Source organism: Leptodactylus fuscus, chromosome 2, assembly GCF_031893055.1.
Source record: "Leptodactylus fuscus isolate aLepFus1 chromosome 2, aLepFus1.hap2, whole genome shotgun sequence".
NCBI classification, from domain to species: domain Eukaryota; kingdom Metazoa; phylum Chordata; class Amphibia; order Anura; family Leptodactylidae; genus Leptodactylus; species Leptodactylus fuscus.
In genome coordinates, this window is record NC_134266.1 from 189104349 (window position 1) to 189119531 (window position 15183).

The window sequence follows — 15183 nt, forward strand, 5'->3', positions numbered from 1 at the left end:
TCCTGTATCTTGATGACTGTGTCCAGGAAATTTATTTCAGAGAAGGAGTAATTGAGCATCAGGTTGATGGTGGGATGGAACTGGTTGAATTGTTCATGGAAGGTTTTCAGCTGTTGTTCAGACCCAGTCCAAATGATTAGGATATCGTCAATGAAACGGTAGTAGGCCAGAGGCCTGGTGGTGCAGGTGGATAGAAAGTCACTCTCAAGCTTGGCTATGAAGAGATTAGCGTACTGTGGCGCCATTTTACTGAAGTCAACTCATGAAAATCACATGTATTGCATTCTATACTGTAGAGGAAGTCAACCTATGCAGATGCATAGGCTGACTTCCTCACTTCTGGGCAGGAACAATCAGGTACTGGGGGCTACTAGCAGCCTGGGGTCACTGGCCAGTCCCTGGACTACAGAAGATGTGTTTTACAGTCACCCACAGTGCTGTAAATTATGCATGGTTTTGGAGATTGCAGCATGTCATTTATAACTATGGAAACGCTGGAGGTTTCCCTATAGGTATAATTGAAGCAGAAAGTCTGCAAAGGAAACCTCTGCAAATTTTCTGTCAAAAGCGCTGTGGTAAAAACTATGTTGCGTTGCTGCCACAGTTTTTTCTGCAGCGCTTTTCTGGTGCAGGATGCCACGTGGGGCCTTAGCCTGAGAGTTACAGAAATCGCCTGATAGCAGTGAGGGCCTCAAAATGTTGTGCAACAAAATATTCATTAGTAACAAAGAGACAAATAATTCCACTATGGTAAAAAAAAATCATAATTTGTTATTAAATATGTAAAAACACATGAAAAATACTACAATAAACAAGAAGACAATGAAAAGGGGGAGAACAAATGAAGTTCAATGCTGGTAATGGGTACACCAGGTATGGGCAATGCATTACAAGTGGTTGGTAACAATGGTGTGCTACATTACCCTACCGGAGAGGAGCAGCTTAAACACCGCGCATGTGTTTCGCCTCAATATAAGCCTTTGTCAAGACTCATATTGAGTTCCTATATGTTACTAATCGCTTGCAATACATTGCCCATACCTGGTGTATCCATTACCAGCATTGAACTTCATTTGTTCTCCCTCTTTACATTGTCTTCTTGTTTATTGTGGTATTATCCATATGTTTTTACATATTTCATAATGAATTATGGATTTTTTACCATTTGGTAATTCCACACTTTGATACATGTTATTGACAACCAAATAGTTTAGTTTAGTTAAGAGAAACATCAAACTGTCCAGGTCAGTTTCATTAGCTTCATTAGATTTATTAGTATATGTTGATCACTCTATTTACCAGTTTTTGATAGCACAATAAGTAGCAGAAATCCCACACTTTTTTTGGAATTGGAGGCGTCAATGTCTACTACCCTATGACTTCAGTTTTCTTTATCCATCTTTTTTGATATATTTAGATTTAACACTTAATTTCTGACTGAAAGATCACGGTTATCTGTCCCAAATGGTCCATGCTATTGTATCTTTACATCGCCTAGGAAGGAAACCTAATAACTGGCATTACAACACACACTGAGTGATAGTTTGTTACTGAAGTGTCCTTCGAATGGAACATGAAATGTTCTGAATGTTATAACACTACTCCATTGCTTTGCGCAGAATGCCATGTTCCAGCAGTGTGTGAAAGCTTTTAGCCAGTAGCAATATTATGCTTTGCTCCGACTGACAGGGTTAAGTTCATGTTAGCACTGGTCACCAGATGATGGCTTCTTCTGAGAACACGTGGCCTATTTACAATGGAGAGTTCTGATTATTTTTTTCCCTTTTTTTTCTTAGAAATAATTTGACTTCCTCTGGTACCGGGGTCAAGAACAAATTTCTCAGCTAACGCTACAGGTTATGAAACAGTTTCAGTTCAATGAAGTAGCTTGTGGGATACACTATAATATTCCTGCTGCAGGTATTTCAAGAATGAAGTTGTCTGTTCAAGGGGAAAAAGTCTGAACAGGGCACTTTGTCAAAATCAAACATCTGGATTTACAACTGGTTCTAATTACTTGACTTGACTAGACTGCAAACTTAAGGATTTGGCACTACAGTCCCTCCTAGAGAGCTGCCCAAATCCTTGCAGGCAGTGAATCAAAGGAACTGTGCGGGAGGATAGCTTGTGAGCCGGTTTTGGCCAGCTTGGAGCACTGTAGCTATAGTGTGAGCTGTGCTTTAGGAAAGGAGAGATTCAGGGGCTGTGTACAGTCTGCAGATAGCTTTTCTTACTGGATCAAGTATGCATGCTGGAGCTCTGTTTAACTTTGTGTGGGCTTCCTTCGTCTTCAATATTATTGCCGCTGTGCCACAGAGTCCCTCGCTGAGTCTGAAGTAAGTGCCTCTTATTCTCCTTGAAGTTTATTGGTTGCATATTAAACATATGCACATGTGGTTCAGAGTCAGGCTGTAGAATCTACAGTTCGGAACAGACTTTGCATTGAACTTGGATTTGTTTATATACATCAGTGCCAAGGCTGTAGCATTGCTTTGCAGAATGGAGGCCTGTGGTTTACTGCTTCTTTGTGTGCAGTGACAGTCATGTAAATAAAATAATAACATGAGGAAAGAATGGCAAGATCCAACGTCATTTTACTGCGTATGGTTGGTATTAGCTTCTATTTAGGACAAATAGGACAGTACTCAGTACATGAGTTAACCATTCCAGGGGTGAAGGGCGATCTGTCCATTTACAGGGATACATTGTTGAGAAGTAATTTTATATGATATGAATAAATTAGGAAAAACGGGCAGACTATGTGGATTTCATTATTTAATGTTGCTATCCTATGTTAGAAAGGGCCTATTTTCTATTCAGCCCGCTTTAAGTGTCTATTATTTCTCTGTACGCTATATGTTTTGATGTAGATTCTCTTATAGGCATTTGTGTCAATGAGTAACATCTTTAAGACAGTTGATAAAGATTTGAATTGCTATACTTTACGTGTATATAGTGTATTTGTGTATATATGTGTGTATGTGTGAGCACGTGTGTGTATGTGTGTTGACACGCATGTGTGTGTGCTTGTGTATTTCAAGTAACTATCACACTTTGAAGCTGCATGTGAAACCTAATACACTTCTTCATTCTTGTAGCCTTCTGTCACCAACGTTAATGCTGATTTTAACAATAAACTAAATCTATCCTCATCTAATCCAGAATCATTACTTTCATTGTAGTTATAATTGCTCTAACATTCATATATAATACTGTATATTATTAAAATATATGTAATAAGCCATCATATTTTGTGTGTTTTTCAGCAGCTGCTGCATTTATGACTATAACTTTAGTATTTAGGCGTAAATGAATACAGAATGACGCTATGCTCTGTAAATGGTAGTTGCAAGACATTTCGTTTTGGCTAATATTTACCTGTTGCGTATGTTAATTTTTATATCCAAAAAATATCTGTAACTACTTCTTAATACGGTATATCAAATAATTGCTAGTTTGGCAGTATGTAAGCGTAATAAGTAAAATAGTGGAAATATTCAGTTACTAAACCGTTAACCATTCCTGATTTAACTATATCTATAACAGTATGCAGGTAGAGATGACATAGATGATAGTTGTGACAGTAGTAGAAGGTGAGTGTAATATTGAAAATGGAGTTCACTGTTAGCAATGGAGTAATGCTTTTTTTTTTACATTCTGGAATTCTGTTTACTATAGTTAGCACAATGTGTAATGACAGCATCACATTCTGTACTATACTGTGTGCCGAAGGGTTAATAGCTTTCATGTAGGGACACACTGTACACTATAGTAGGACACACCCCACGCTGGAATACCCTACACTACGTACTGAGAATTAGATTGTAATGCAAACTATAGTTTGGCACATCCTCTCGTCTCTTCTTTTTAATATCTAGACTAGCTGTTATATGATATCCTCTAACCTACATACTTGAAAATGGCCAGATGGATATATTCTTTGCTAAAAAAAAGAAAGGGTATAGAGTACAGGTAGATATCTCACAATAAAAGATTAGATATGTTAACATTTCTTACAACAAAACTTTGTGTCTCCTGATAACGGATGTTTAGGCACAGTCAATAGACAGAATATAGGGATAATAGAGTCGGACAGTAGAGTTGGGGAATAATCAATAGACAGAGTAGACAGATATTGAGTGACCATCAAGTTATCCCAATATATTTGAGTTAAATTGGTATAGGCTGCTTAAAGGGGCTTTCCAGTGCATGAAAATCAACTTCAAAAGGGCGACATATAGGTAAACTAACATAATATAAGGTTACTAACTTCTTCCTGATCTCCCTGCTGCTCAGGTAGGTTTCACCTCTTCAGCCATTGATTGACTGAAGATAGCAACTCCAAGTATTTTCTATCAGGCGACACCAGGAAATGGAGTACAGTGGGCACCTAGTCAGCATCTGGACTGGAATATCAGAGTTTCCAGAACGGTTGAGCAACATTTTCTTATGTTAATGCCCCCATAAGTAGCCCTTTAAAGGGGTTTTCCCATCTAAGGGTTTCACTTATTCTCCTCTCTTCCTTCCCCTCCACTTCAAGGCTTCAATACCAAGTTGATGTGCAAGCTTAGCTTATGTGATGTATCGCTGAAGACATCAGTGTTCTCCTGAGACTAAACTGCACAGTATTATTTTTGTAGTTACATATAGCAATAGCAGAAGCCCTATTCTAATACTTATCAAGGCTCAGCAGCTAAATGTACTTTGAAGACCTGACAGAAGGCTCAATTATTCATGAATCACAGAGAAGAAAATAGAGGTGGAGGAAACAGGGATTGACATCACCAGACCAACCACTGCAGGTGGCCTGTAACCTAGGCAGCGAGCTGTAAACACTGGGGAAGCATAATGAATTGTATTTGACAAATGGAACAAGATAAATAAAGTAGTGCAATATGTAAAACACTTCATTTAGATTAAGTTACAAGTTTAAATATGATACTGGAGAAGGCAATACCACTTTATTTTTATTTTTTTTAAAATGTGGATTGTGAGCCCACATAGAGCTCACAATGTACATTTTTTCCCTATCAGTATGTCTTTTTGGAATATGGGATGGAAATCCATGCAAACACAGGGAGAAGACCAGGACTCCAGCGCTGCAAGGCTGCAGTGCTAACCACTGAGCCACAGTGTGGCCCCTACCACTTTTTTTTTTTTAATCACAATTTTTATTCCCTGTACAACCCACTTATGGATTTTAGGCCTTTTGGTGCAATGTTTAACCCTTTCCAGACTGCCATAGCTTGCTGGGTCTCTAGCGTGCATAGTAGAAACCTGGCGGCAATAGCCATGATAAGCTACAATATTATAAGCATTTTTTATGAATCCTTCTGAAGTCTGTAAAAGAAGTATAGTGATTTTACAATACCTTGCAATGAATTAACATTGCAGTGTATTCTATTAGTGACCAGACCATCTGAGATTCCAAATCCTTGGGGGATGGTGGGGCGTGATCTTTAACCCCTTCCAGACATGCGCCGTAATAGTACGGCGCGTGTCGGGTCTGTAACTATGGCGACCGCCCGGGAGCCGGGCGGCCGTCATAGCCACCGGGTGTCTACTGCTTTAAGCAGTAGACAACCAGCTCTAATGCCTCCGATCGGTCCCCGGACCGATCGGAGGCATTAACCCCTCTGGCGCTGCTGTCAAAGGCGCCGGAGGCGCCATTTTCCCAGCGGTGCATGGGCGCCGCCATTTTGGCAGGGATCGCCGGCTCCTGGAGCATGCTCCAGGGCCGACCCCCCGTTGCCATGACAGCCGGGAGCCTTGTTAAAGGCTCCCAGCCGGTCTGCAAATTCTCTCTTTTGCAGGCTGGTGTATACAGCCTGCAAAAGAGATGATGCTTTTTTGCAATGCATTGCAATGCATTAGCATTGTAATGCATTGCATTAGTGATCAGACCCCCTGGGGTTCAACACCCCTAGGGGGTCTAATAAATGCAAAAAAAAATAAAAAAAAAAATAAAAAAAAAATATTAAAAAATATAAAAAGTATTAAAAGTTCAAATCACCCCCCTTTCCCTAGAACAAATAAAAAAATAGTTAAAAACTGTGAAACATATACATGTTAGGTATCCCCACATCCGAAATCGCCCGCTCTACAAATCTATAAAAATATTTTTCCTGTTCGGTAAACGCCGTAGCAGGAAAAATAGTCAAAAGTGCCAAACCGCCGTTTTTTCACTGTTTTAATTCTGATAAAAATTTGAATAAAAAGTGATCAAAGCAATAACATTTCCCGAAAATGGTAGAACTAAAAAGTACACCCGGCCCCGCAAAAAAAGACGCCCTATGCATCCTCGTACACCTATGTATAAAAAGGTTACGGCCGTCGGAATATGGCGACTTTTAGAAAAAAATTTTTTTAACACCGTTTTGGAATTTTTTTTAGGGGTCAAAATGTAAATAAAACCATATAAATTTGGTATCCCTGGAACCGTACCGAAACACAGAATACAGGGGACATGTCATTTTGGCTGCACAGTGAACGCCGTAAAACCAAAGCCCGTAAGAAAGTCGCAGAAATGCATTTTTTCTTCAAATCCGCCCCATTCTGAATTTTTTTCCTGCTTCCCAGTACATTATATAGAATAATTAATGGTGGCATCATGAAGAAAAAATTGTCCCGCAAAAATTAAGACCTCATATGACTCTAGGAGCGGAGAAATAAAAAAGTTATGGAGTTTAGAAGGAGGGGAGTCAAAAACGAAAAACGAAAATCAAAAAATGCCATCGGCGGGAAGGGGTTAAAAAAAAAAAAAAAAAAAGCACAGAATACAAGTAACATATCATGTTGACTGTACAGTGAATGCTGAAGACACAACACTAGTAAAAAAAAATTAGCAAATGCAGTTTCTCTCAAATTCCACCCAATTCTAATTTTTTTTTTTACAGCTTCGCAATACCTTATACAGAGTATTCAATGTAACCATTACAATCTACAATTAGTCCCACAAAAATTAAGCCTAATGTGACTCTGTGAACAGCAATATAAAAGCTTATTATAATAAGCAATATAAAAGCTTATAATATTATAGCTTTTGGAGTGTGGAGAGAAAAAAATAAAAATAGAAAATTGAAAAATGGCTGCAGCGGAAATTGGTTAAAGAAATGTGTTAACATGGAAACCCTCAAAGCTAGTGTAATGTGTGGACTGGTGAAAAGACACTGATTCAGAATATGTAATTGTTATCTTGGTACTTAATAGCATTCCCCATACTTAACCCTGCAATGGGTTGAAGTGATATATACTAATACAAGACTGACAGTGAGTAGTGAGATAAAAATTACATATTCAGAATCAGAGTCTTTTCATCTCTCCATCCAATACAGCATTTTTTGGAGGTAAAACATAGTGACAGATTCCATTTAAGATTCCACATGGCAGAAACCCTATTCATACTATTCTACTTTACATTGATTTTTTTTTTTCAAATTTGTAAGTCATGAGAAAGTTATCATGTCATCAAAGCTTCCAGTTATGTTCCCTTGTATTTTATAGCTTTCGACAGTTTTCTTTCTATTCTAGAACTTACTAGAACTTTACAATCTAAAAGTGTAAAATGTGCCATATATCAAATCTTCTAAAGCAATTGAACATACAAAACCTGAACCCTCACTTGCATTAAGTACTGTATATTGACTTAACCTAATTTTTACGGGAGTGATACAGTAAGCAGAAGTTCCCATTTAAGCATTTGTATCTAATGAGAATATTCCCATTAGTAAAGAACACAAGTTATATGAACTGATAACCTTGAATGCCATTTGATCATAGCAATGAACCCAAATGTGCTAATGCTTTTAGGTAAGTTTAGTGGGTTATAGAGGTTTTGAAGTGGGTTATAAAGTCATAACTGTAGAAAGCATGCAGGTTGCACCATGCCTTACAGTGTACCTGTGATTGCCAGGTGACATTTCAGAATAAAGAAGAAAAGAGAAGACCAAATAGTTCTCCTCCTTATATGGTGGAGTGCAGTAGTAGACAAGGCGCTACGCTCCCCAATGGCATTCCAAGATGCACAATTCTTTATTCTTAATTTGAAACAACCATTGCCTAAATATCATTTCAGTTTGTCAGCTTATGCATGTATATGAGAAACACCAATATTTATGGCCACTATAACACATACCGTATTTTTCGGACTATAAGACGCACCTAGATTTTAGAGGAGGAAAATGGGGAAAAAAAATTTTGAAGCAAAAAATGTAAAATATTTAATATATGGGAGCTGTAGTTTTGCAACAGCTGCAAGGCCACATTGTATTCTAGGGAAAGGAGGTCATTTAGAATTCTTATTTATTTCATTTTTTTTTATTATATATTTTTAAAGCTTTTTTTTTTTTAAACTATTTTATTAGTTCCTAGGGGGCTTGAATCTGCAGTCATTTGATTGCAAGTCCCATAGACGGCAATACAACTGCATTGACGTCTATGGGAAATTCTGTATATTACTAATACGGCTGGTCATGGACCAGCCGCAATGGTAATATAGCAATGACAGGCCTGGGAGCCTTCACTAGGCTCCCGGCTGTCACCCGAACAGGTCGGCTCCTGCGATATCGCCACGCAGGAGCTGGCCTGAAACTTTACAGGTATGGGGCCGGTGGGGACCAGCCCCGGGGGGGGGGGGGGGTAGTTTACACTTTGGGGGGGAGGGGCCGCCAATACAGACCCGGCATCCACTGTAATAGAAAGGCGGATGCCGGGGAGGGTTAGACGCCGGCACATGTGCCGGGGCCTGAGACATCGCTACGCTCCTGCCCTGCAGGAAGCCAGTAGTGGCAGGAGCGATGCTACTATTGCAGGGTGGGGACGGAGGAGCGGAATAGCAGCATCACTCCTGCCGCTGCTGGCTTCCTGCAGGGCAGGAGCGTAGCGATGTCTCAGGTCCCGGCACATGTGCCGGCGTCTAACCCTCCCCGGCATCCGCCTTTCTATTACAGCGGATGCCGGGTCTGTATTGCAGCCACATTTGGACTATAAGACGCACTCTTCTTTTCCCCCCAAATTTGGGGGAAAAAAAGTGCGCCTTATAGTCCGAAAAATATGGTATATCCTGATTTTATTCTATAATCTCTATCTCTAATTGTCATTTACTTTCCTGACCATTGCTACAGATTGCACTTATATTAGCTGCTATCATGTCCCCCATACAAAGAGAAGAGTCCTGTTTCTCAGTAGCACTCCCTCAAAACCAGAAGCAGCATGGAGCATATTATACAGCAATAATGAGTAGTGTCAATTTGAATAAAGCCCTGGAATGGGAAAAGAAAACACTTACTAGGCCTAGCATCAAGGTCTTTGTATTTCACTGCAGCTGCTTCCTCCAACTCCTCCTTTCCCCCTTCCATAGACTTATAGGGACAGTAACTACAACCTAATCCCTCAGTGAGTTGATATTCCACTTATATCTGCACCTCTTCCGAGATATATTTTACTAGTGAATTGAGAATGAATGATTAGTGTAGGAGGTAAATGTGACATGTTTATATTTTTTCATCAAACAGTAAGTTCTAAGTAACTAAGTTCTGTTTCCAGTGTTGATTTCCTGTACTTAAAAAGTAGTATAAATATGTCAGCATCGCTTTTGTTATCAGACAGCATAAAACATATTGACATAATCTTCAATAGTAGATTCTATTTCAAGCTTCCTGATGAAGCCACGCTAAGGCGAAACGCGTGTCGGGGTGTTTTGGTTCCCTCACCTCGGATGTCCCGGAATTAACCCCTTATTATTTGCTTATGCACGCTGCCAACAATGTCTGTAGGTATGTACTGATATTGGATTTGACGTACCTACTTGTGTGCTCTCTTTGACATATATTTCTGTGCACACTTTAAATATACTTATTGGGAGTTCCTATTATTAGTAGAGATGAGCGAACAGTGTTCTATCGAACACATGTTCGATCGGATATCAGGGTGTTCGCCATGTTCGAATCGAATCGAACACCGCGTGGTAAAGTGCGCCAAAATTCGATTCCCCTCCCACCTTCCCTGGCGCCTTTTTTGCACCAATAACAGCGCAGGGGAGGTGGGACAGGAACTACGACACCGGGGGCATTGAAAAAAATTGGAAAAAGTCATTGGCTGCCGAAATCAGGTGACCTCCATTTTAGACGAATAGTGGATTTCAAATCCGGGTCATATGAGAATGTGAACTTTGTGACTAAGAGACAGGGATAGCTGTACAGGCAGGGATAGCTAGGGATAACCTTTATTTAGGGGGGAATGTTATTAAAAATAACTTTTTGGGGCTCTATCGGGTGTGTAATTGTGATTTTTGTGAGATAAACTTTTTCCCATAGGGATGCATTGGCCAGTGCTGATTGGCCGAATTCCGTACTCTGGCCAATCAGCGCTGGCCAATGCATTCTATTAGCTTGATGAAGCAGAGTGTGCACAAGGGTTCAAGCGCACCCTCGGCTCTGATGTAGCAGAGCCGAGGCTGCACAAGGGTTCAAGCGCACCCTCGGCTCTGATGTAGGAGAGCCGAGGGTGCACTTGAACCCTTGTGCACCCTCAGCTCTGCTACATCAGAGCCGAGGGTGCGCTTGAACCCTTGTGCACACTCTGCTTCATCAAGCTAATAGAATGCATTGGCCAGCGCTGATTGGCCAATGTATTCTATTAGCCTGATGAAGTAGAGCTGAATGTGTGTGCTAAGCACACTCATTCAGCACTGCTTCATCACGCCAATACAATGCATTAGCCAGTGCTGATTGGCCAGAGTACGGAATTCGGCCAATCAGCGCTGGCCAATGCATTCTATTAGCCCGATGAAGTAGAGCTGAATGTGTGTGCTAAGCACACACATTCAGCACTGCTTCATCACGCCAATACAATGCATTAGCCAGTGCTGATTGGCCAGAGTACGGAACTCGACCAATCAGCGCTGGCTCTGCTGGAGGAGGCGGAGTCTAAGATCGCTCCACACCAGTCTCCATTCAGGTCCGACCTTAGACTCCGCCTCCTCCGGCAGAGCCAGCGCTGATTGGCCGAAGGCTGGCCAATGCATTCCTATGCGAATGCAGAGACTTAGCAGTGCTGAGTCAGTTTTGCTCAAGTACACATCTGATGCACACTCGGCACTGCTACATCAGATGTAGCAATCTGATGTAGCAGAGCCGAGGGTGCACTAGAACCCCTGTGCAAACTCAGTTCACGCTAATAGAATGCATTGGCCAGCGCTGATTGGCCAATGCATTCTATTAGCCCGATGAAGTAGAGCTGAATGTGTGTGCTAAGCACACACATTCAGCACTGCTTCATCACACCAATACAATGCATTAGCCAGTGCTGATTGGCCAGAGTACGGAATTCGGCCAATCAGCGCTGGCCAATGCATTCTATTAGCCCGATGAAGTAGAGCTGAATGTGTGTGCTAAGCACACACATTCAGCACTGCTTCATCACGCCAATACAATGCATTAGCCAGTGCTGATTGGCCAGAGTACGGAATTCGGCCAATCAGCGCTGGCTCTGCTGGAGGAGGCGGAGTCTAAGGTCAGACCTGAATGGAGACTGGTGTGGAGCGATCTTAGACTCCGCCTCCTCCAGCAGAGCCAGCGCTGATTGGCCGAATTCCGTACTCTGGCCAATCAGCACTGGCTAATGCATTGTATTGGCGTGATGAAGCAGTGCTGAATGTGTGTGCTTAGCACACACATTCAGCTCTACTTCATCGGGCTAATAGAATGCATTGGCCAGTGCTGATTGGCCAGAGTACGGAATTCGGCCAATCAGCGCTGGCCAATGCATTCTATTAGCCCGATGAAGCAGTGCTGAATGTGTGTGCTTAGCACACACATTCAGCTCTACTTCATCGGGCTAATAGAATGCATTGGCCAGCGCTGATTGGCCAGAGTACGGAATTCGGCCAATCAGCGCTGGCTCTGCTGGAGGAGGCGGAGTCTAAGATCGCTCCACACCAGTCTCCATTCAGGTCCGACCTTAGACTCCGCCTCCTCCAGCAGAGCCAGCGCTGATTGGCCGAATTCCGTACTCTGGCCAATCAGCACTGGCTAATGCATTGTATTGGCGTGATGAAGCAGTGCTGAATGTGTGTGCTTAGCACACACATTCAGCTCTACTTCATCGGGCTAATAGAATGCATTGGCCAGCGCTGATTGGCCAGAGTACGGAATTCGGTCAATCAGCGCTTGCTCTGCTGGAGGAGGCGGAGTCTAAGATCGCTCCACACCAGTCTCCATTCAGGTCCGACCTTAGACTCCGCCTCCTCCAGCAGAGCCAGCGCTGATTGGCCGAATTCCGTACTCTGGCCAATCAGCACTGGCTAATGCATTGTATTGGCCCGATGAAGCAGTTCTGAATGTGTGTGCTTAGCACACACATTCAGCTCTACTTCATCGGGCTAATAGAATGCATTGGCCAGCGCTGATTGGCCGAATTCCGTACTCTGGCCAATCAGCACTGGCTAATGCATTGTATTGGTGTGATGAAGCAGTGCTGAATGTGTGTGCTTAGCACACACATTCAGCTCTACTTCATCGGGCTAATAGAATGCATTGGCCAGCGCTGATTGGCCGAATTCCGTACTCTGGCCAATCAGCACTGGCTAATGCATTGTATTGGCGTGATGAAGCAGTGCTGAATGAGTGTGCTTAGCACACACATTCAGCTCTACTTCATCGGGCTAATAGAATGCATTGGCCAATCAGCGCTGGCCAATGCATTCTATTAGCGTGAACTGAGTTTGCACAGGGGTTCTAGTGCACCCTCGGCTCTGCTACATCAGATTGCTACATCTGATGTAGCAGTGCCGAGTGTGCATCAGATGTGTAGTTGAGCAAAACTGACTCAGCACTGCTAAGTCTCTGCATTCGCATAGGAATGCATTGGCCAGCCTTCGGCCAATCAGCGCTGGCTCTGCCGGAGGAGGCGGAGTCTAAGGTCGGACCTGAATGGAGACTGGTGTGGAGCGATCTTAGACTCCGCCTCCTCCAGCAGAGCCAGCGCTGATTGGTCGAGTTCCGTACTCTGGCCAATCAGCACTGGCCAATGCATTTCTATGGGGAAAAGTTAGCTTGCGAAAATCGCAAACTGACAGGGATTTCCATGAAATAAAGTGACTTTTATGCCCCCAGACATGCTTCCCCTGCTGTCCCAGTGTCATTCCAGGGTGTTGGTATCATTTCCTGGGGTGTCATAGTGGACTTGGTGACCCTCCAGACACGAATTTGGGTTTCCCCCTTAACGAGTTTATGTTCCCCATAGACTATAATGGGGTTCGAAACCCATTCGAACACTCGAACAGTGAGCGGCTGTTCGAATCGAATTTCGAACCTCGAACATTTTAGTGTTCGCTCATCTCTAATTATTAGGTATACCATATATTGGACACAGTGATTATTATTATATGGGATACTATCCCTTTAAGTCTGCTACTTAGGTTTATTGCTGGGTGTACTCTTTAATTGTGGCAGTGTTTATATTTACATTCATTTTGACTAAAGAATAGTTATTTGCTATATGTAATATTTGGGTTGCTATTTCAGGTACATCATGGGTGAGAGGGGTACGGTTTTCTGTCTGACTGTTACTCTACAGCCAGACTCCACTTGTGCTGCCCTCTAGTGTATGTTATGTATGCCTTGTATATGTTTTAATATTGTTCTTTAATAAATATTATTTCTATTTTTATAATTTGTTGTGACCCATATATTTTGTTTTGAGAGGGAAGCGAAGAGCCTGACAAATTTCAGGTTTGGCCGAACCCCAGAAAGTGCGGGTTTGGTTGAACCTAAAATTGTTAGAAAATCCCTATGTATGTGGCATTTTTTGCATTATGTTAATGTAGAGGCCATTTTGAGATATTGTACTGTGTGGAGGGCCACTATGGAAAATTATATGGCGTGAAGGGACAACTATGGGAACCTAGGTCGAGGCCGCTATGGGAAATTATGCTGCATAGAGGGCCACTATGGAACAGTATAATGTGTGGAGGGCCATTATGGAACATTACACTGTGTGGGGAACACTATGGGACATTATTCAGTCACAGAAATTTTTGGCATGAATGGGGGTTACTGAACAGCCTGAGGTTCATGGTACCTCTAATTCACCCCTGTGGTAAATAATAAATGCAACTTACCATTTGATCCCTAAACATCACTGAGCATGGAGGCTATTATATTTTATATGTGGGCGCTTTTTATTATATGTGGAGAGCACTGGGACCATTTTATTACATGTGGGGACTCTGTTGGAGCCATTATACTGTACACTGAAGGGGCCATCCTACAGAGTGTGAGAGCCATTATACTACATGTGGGGGAAGTGACAGGGACATGCTACTGAGTGTTGCAGCACTGATGGGGCCATTATACTACATGAGGGGGACAGAGGGAGGGGGCATCACATAATGGTTAATGAAGCTTCAAATCAAACCTTATTTTATTAACATTTATAGCAATTGCTGCTTTGGTGGTTCTTGGTTGGGACATTTTCTCACTAGGGGTATTTCACTTAAAAATGTTGAGAACCACTGGTATATATATATATATATATATATATATATATATATATATATATATATATATATATATATATATATATATATATATAGTCTAGTGCTTGATCTCAGCTTTATACCAAGACCAGAGGGACACGTGAATTCATGACTGTGAATAACGCTGCTGATTCTCCACTGATGTCACTAGTTTGCTATGTCCAACAGTCCATATATGTTTGGCCCATTACCTAACAAGCCATTAGGCTAAAATATGTCAATAAATTCTTATTTACACTTTGATACAGTTTTTACTACATTTTTCATTTCAATTACGGAATGTAGAGTCATTTCTGCAGTATTCTACAGCTGAAAGTTTCCTTCTTGTCTTTTTCCTTTATTCTATGTGGGTGGCGGTAATGTGCCTTTTTTCTGTGTGGGGGCATTAACTCTTTCCCGTCACAGGTATTTTTTGATTTTTGTTTTTGGACTCCCCGCTTTCCAAAAGCCGTAACTTTTAAAAGTTATAGAACTATTACTGTTTACAGATCCACATGAGGGCTTAATTTTTGTGAGACAAATTGTACTTAATAATGGTAACATTTAACCCCTTCCCAACATCCACCATAATAGTATGGGGGATGTTGGTTATTTAAAGATGGTGACTGCATTGCCGTCTATGGGAAATTCTGTATATTACTAATACG

At 41.7% G+C, this 15183-nt stretch overlaps 1 protein-coding gene across 1 annotated transcript in view; it reads left to right on the forward strand.

Moving 5' to 3' along the window:
- The first annotated feature begins 2088 nt into the window (after window positions 1–2088).
- Window positions 2089–15183, forward strand: part of ITGBL1 (integrin subunit beta like 1) — a 171247-nt gene continuing 158152 nt past the window's right edge. The window contains exon 1 of the mRNA XM_075265344.1: window positions 2089–2336. Coding sequence (XP_075121445.1) covers window positions 2245–2336 — 92 coding nt within the window. The 5' untranslated portion in view covers window positions 2089–2244. The remainder of the gene's footprint in view (window positions 2337–15183) is intronic.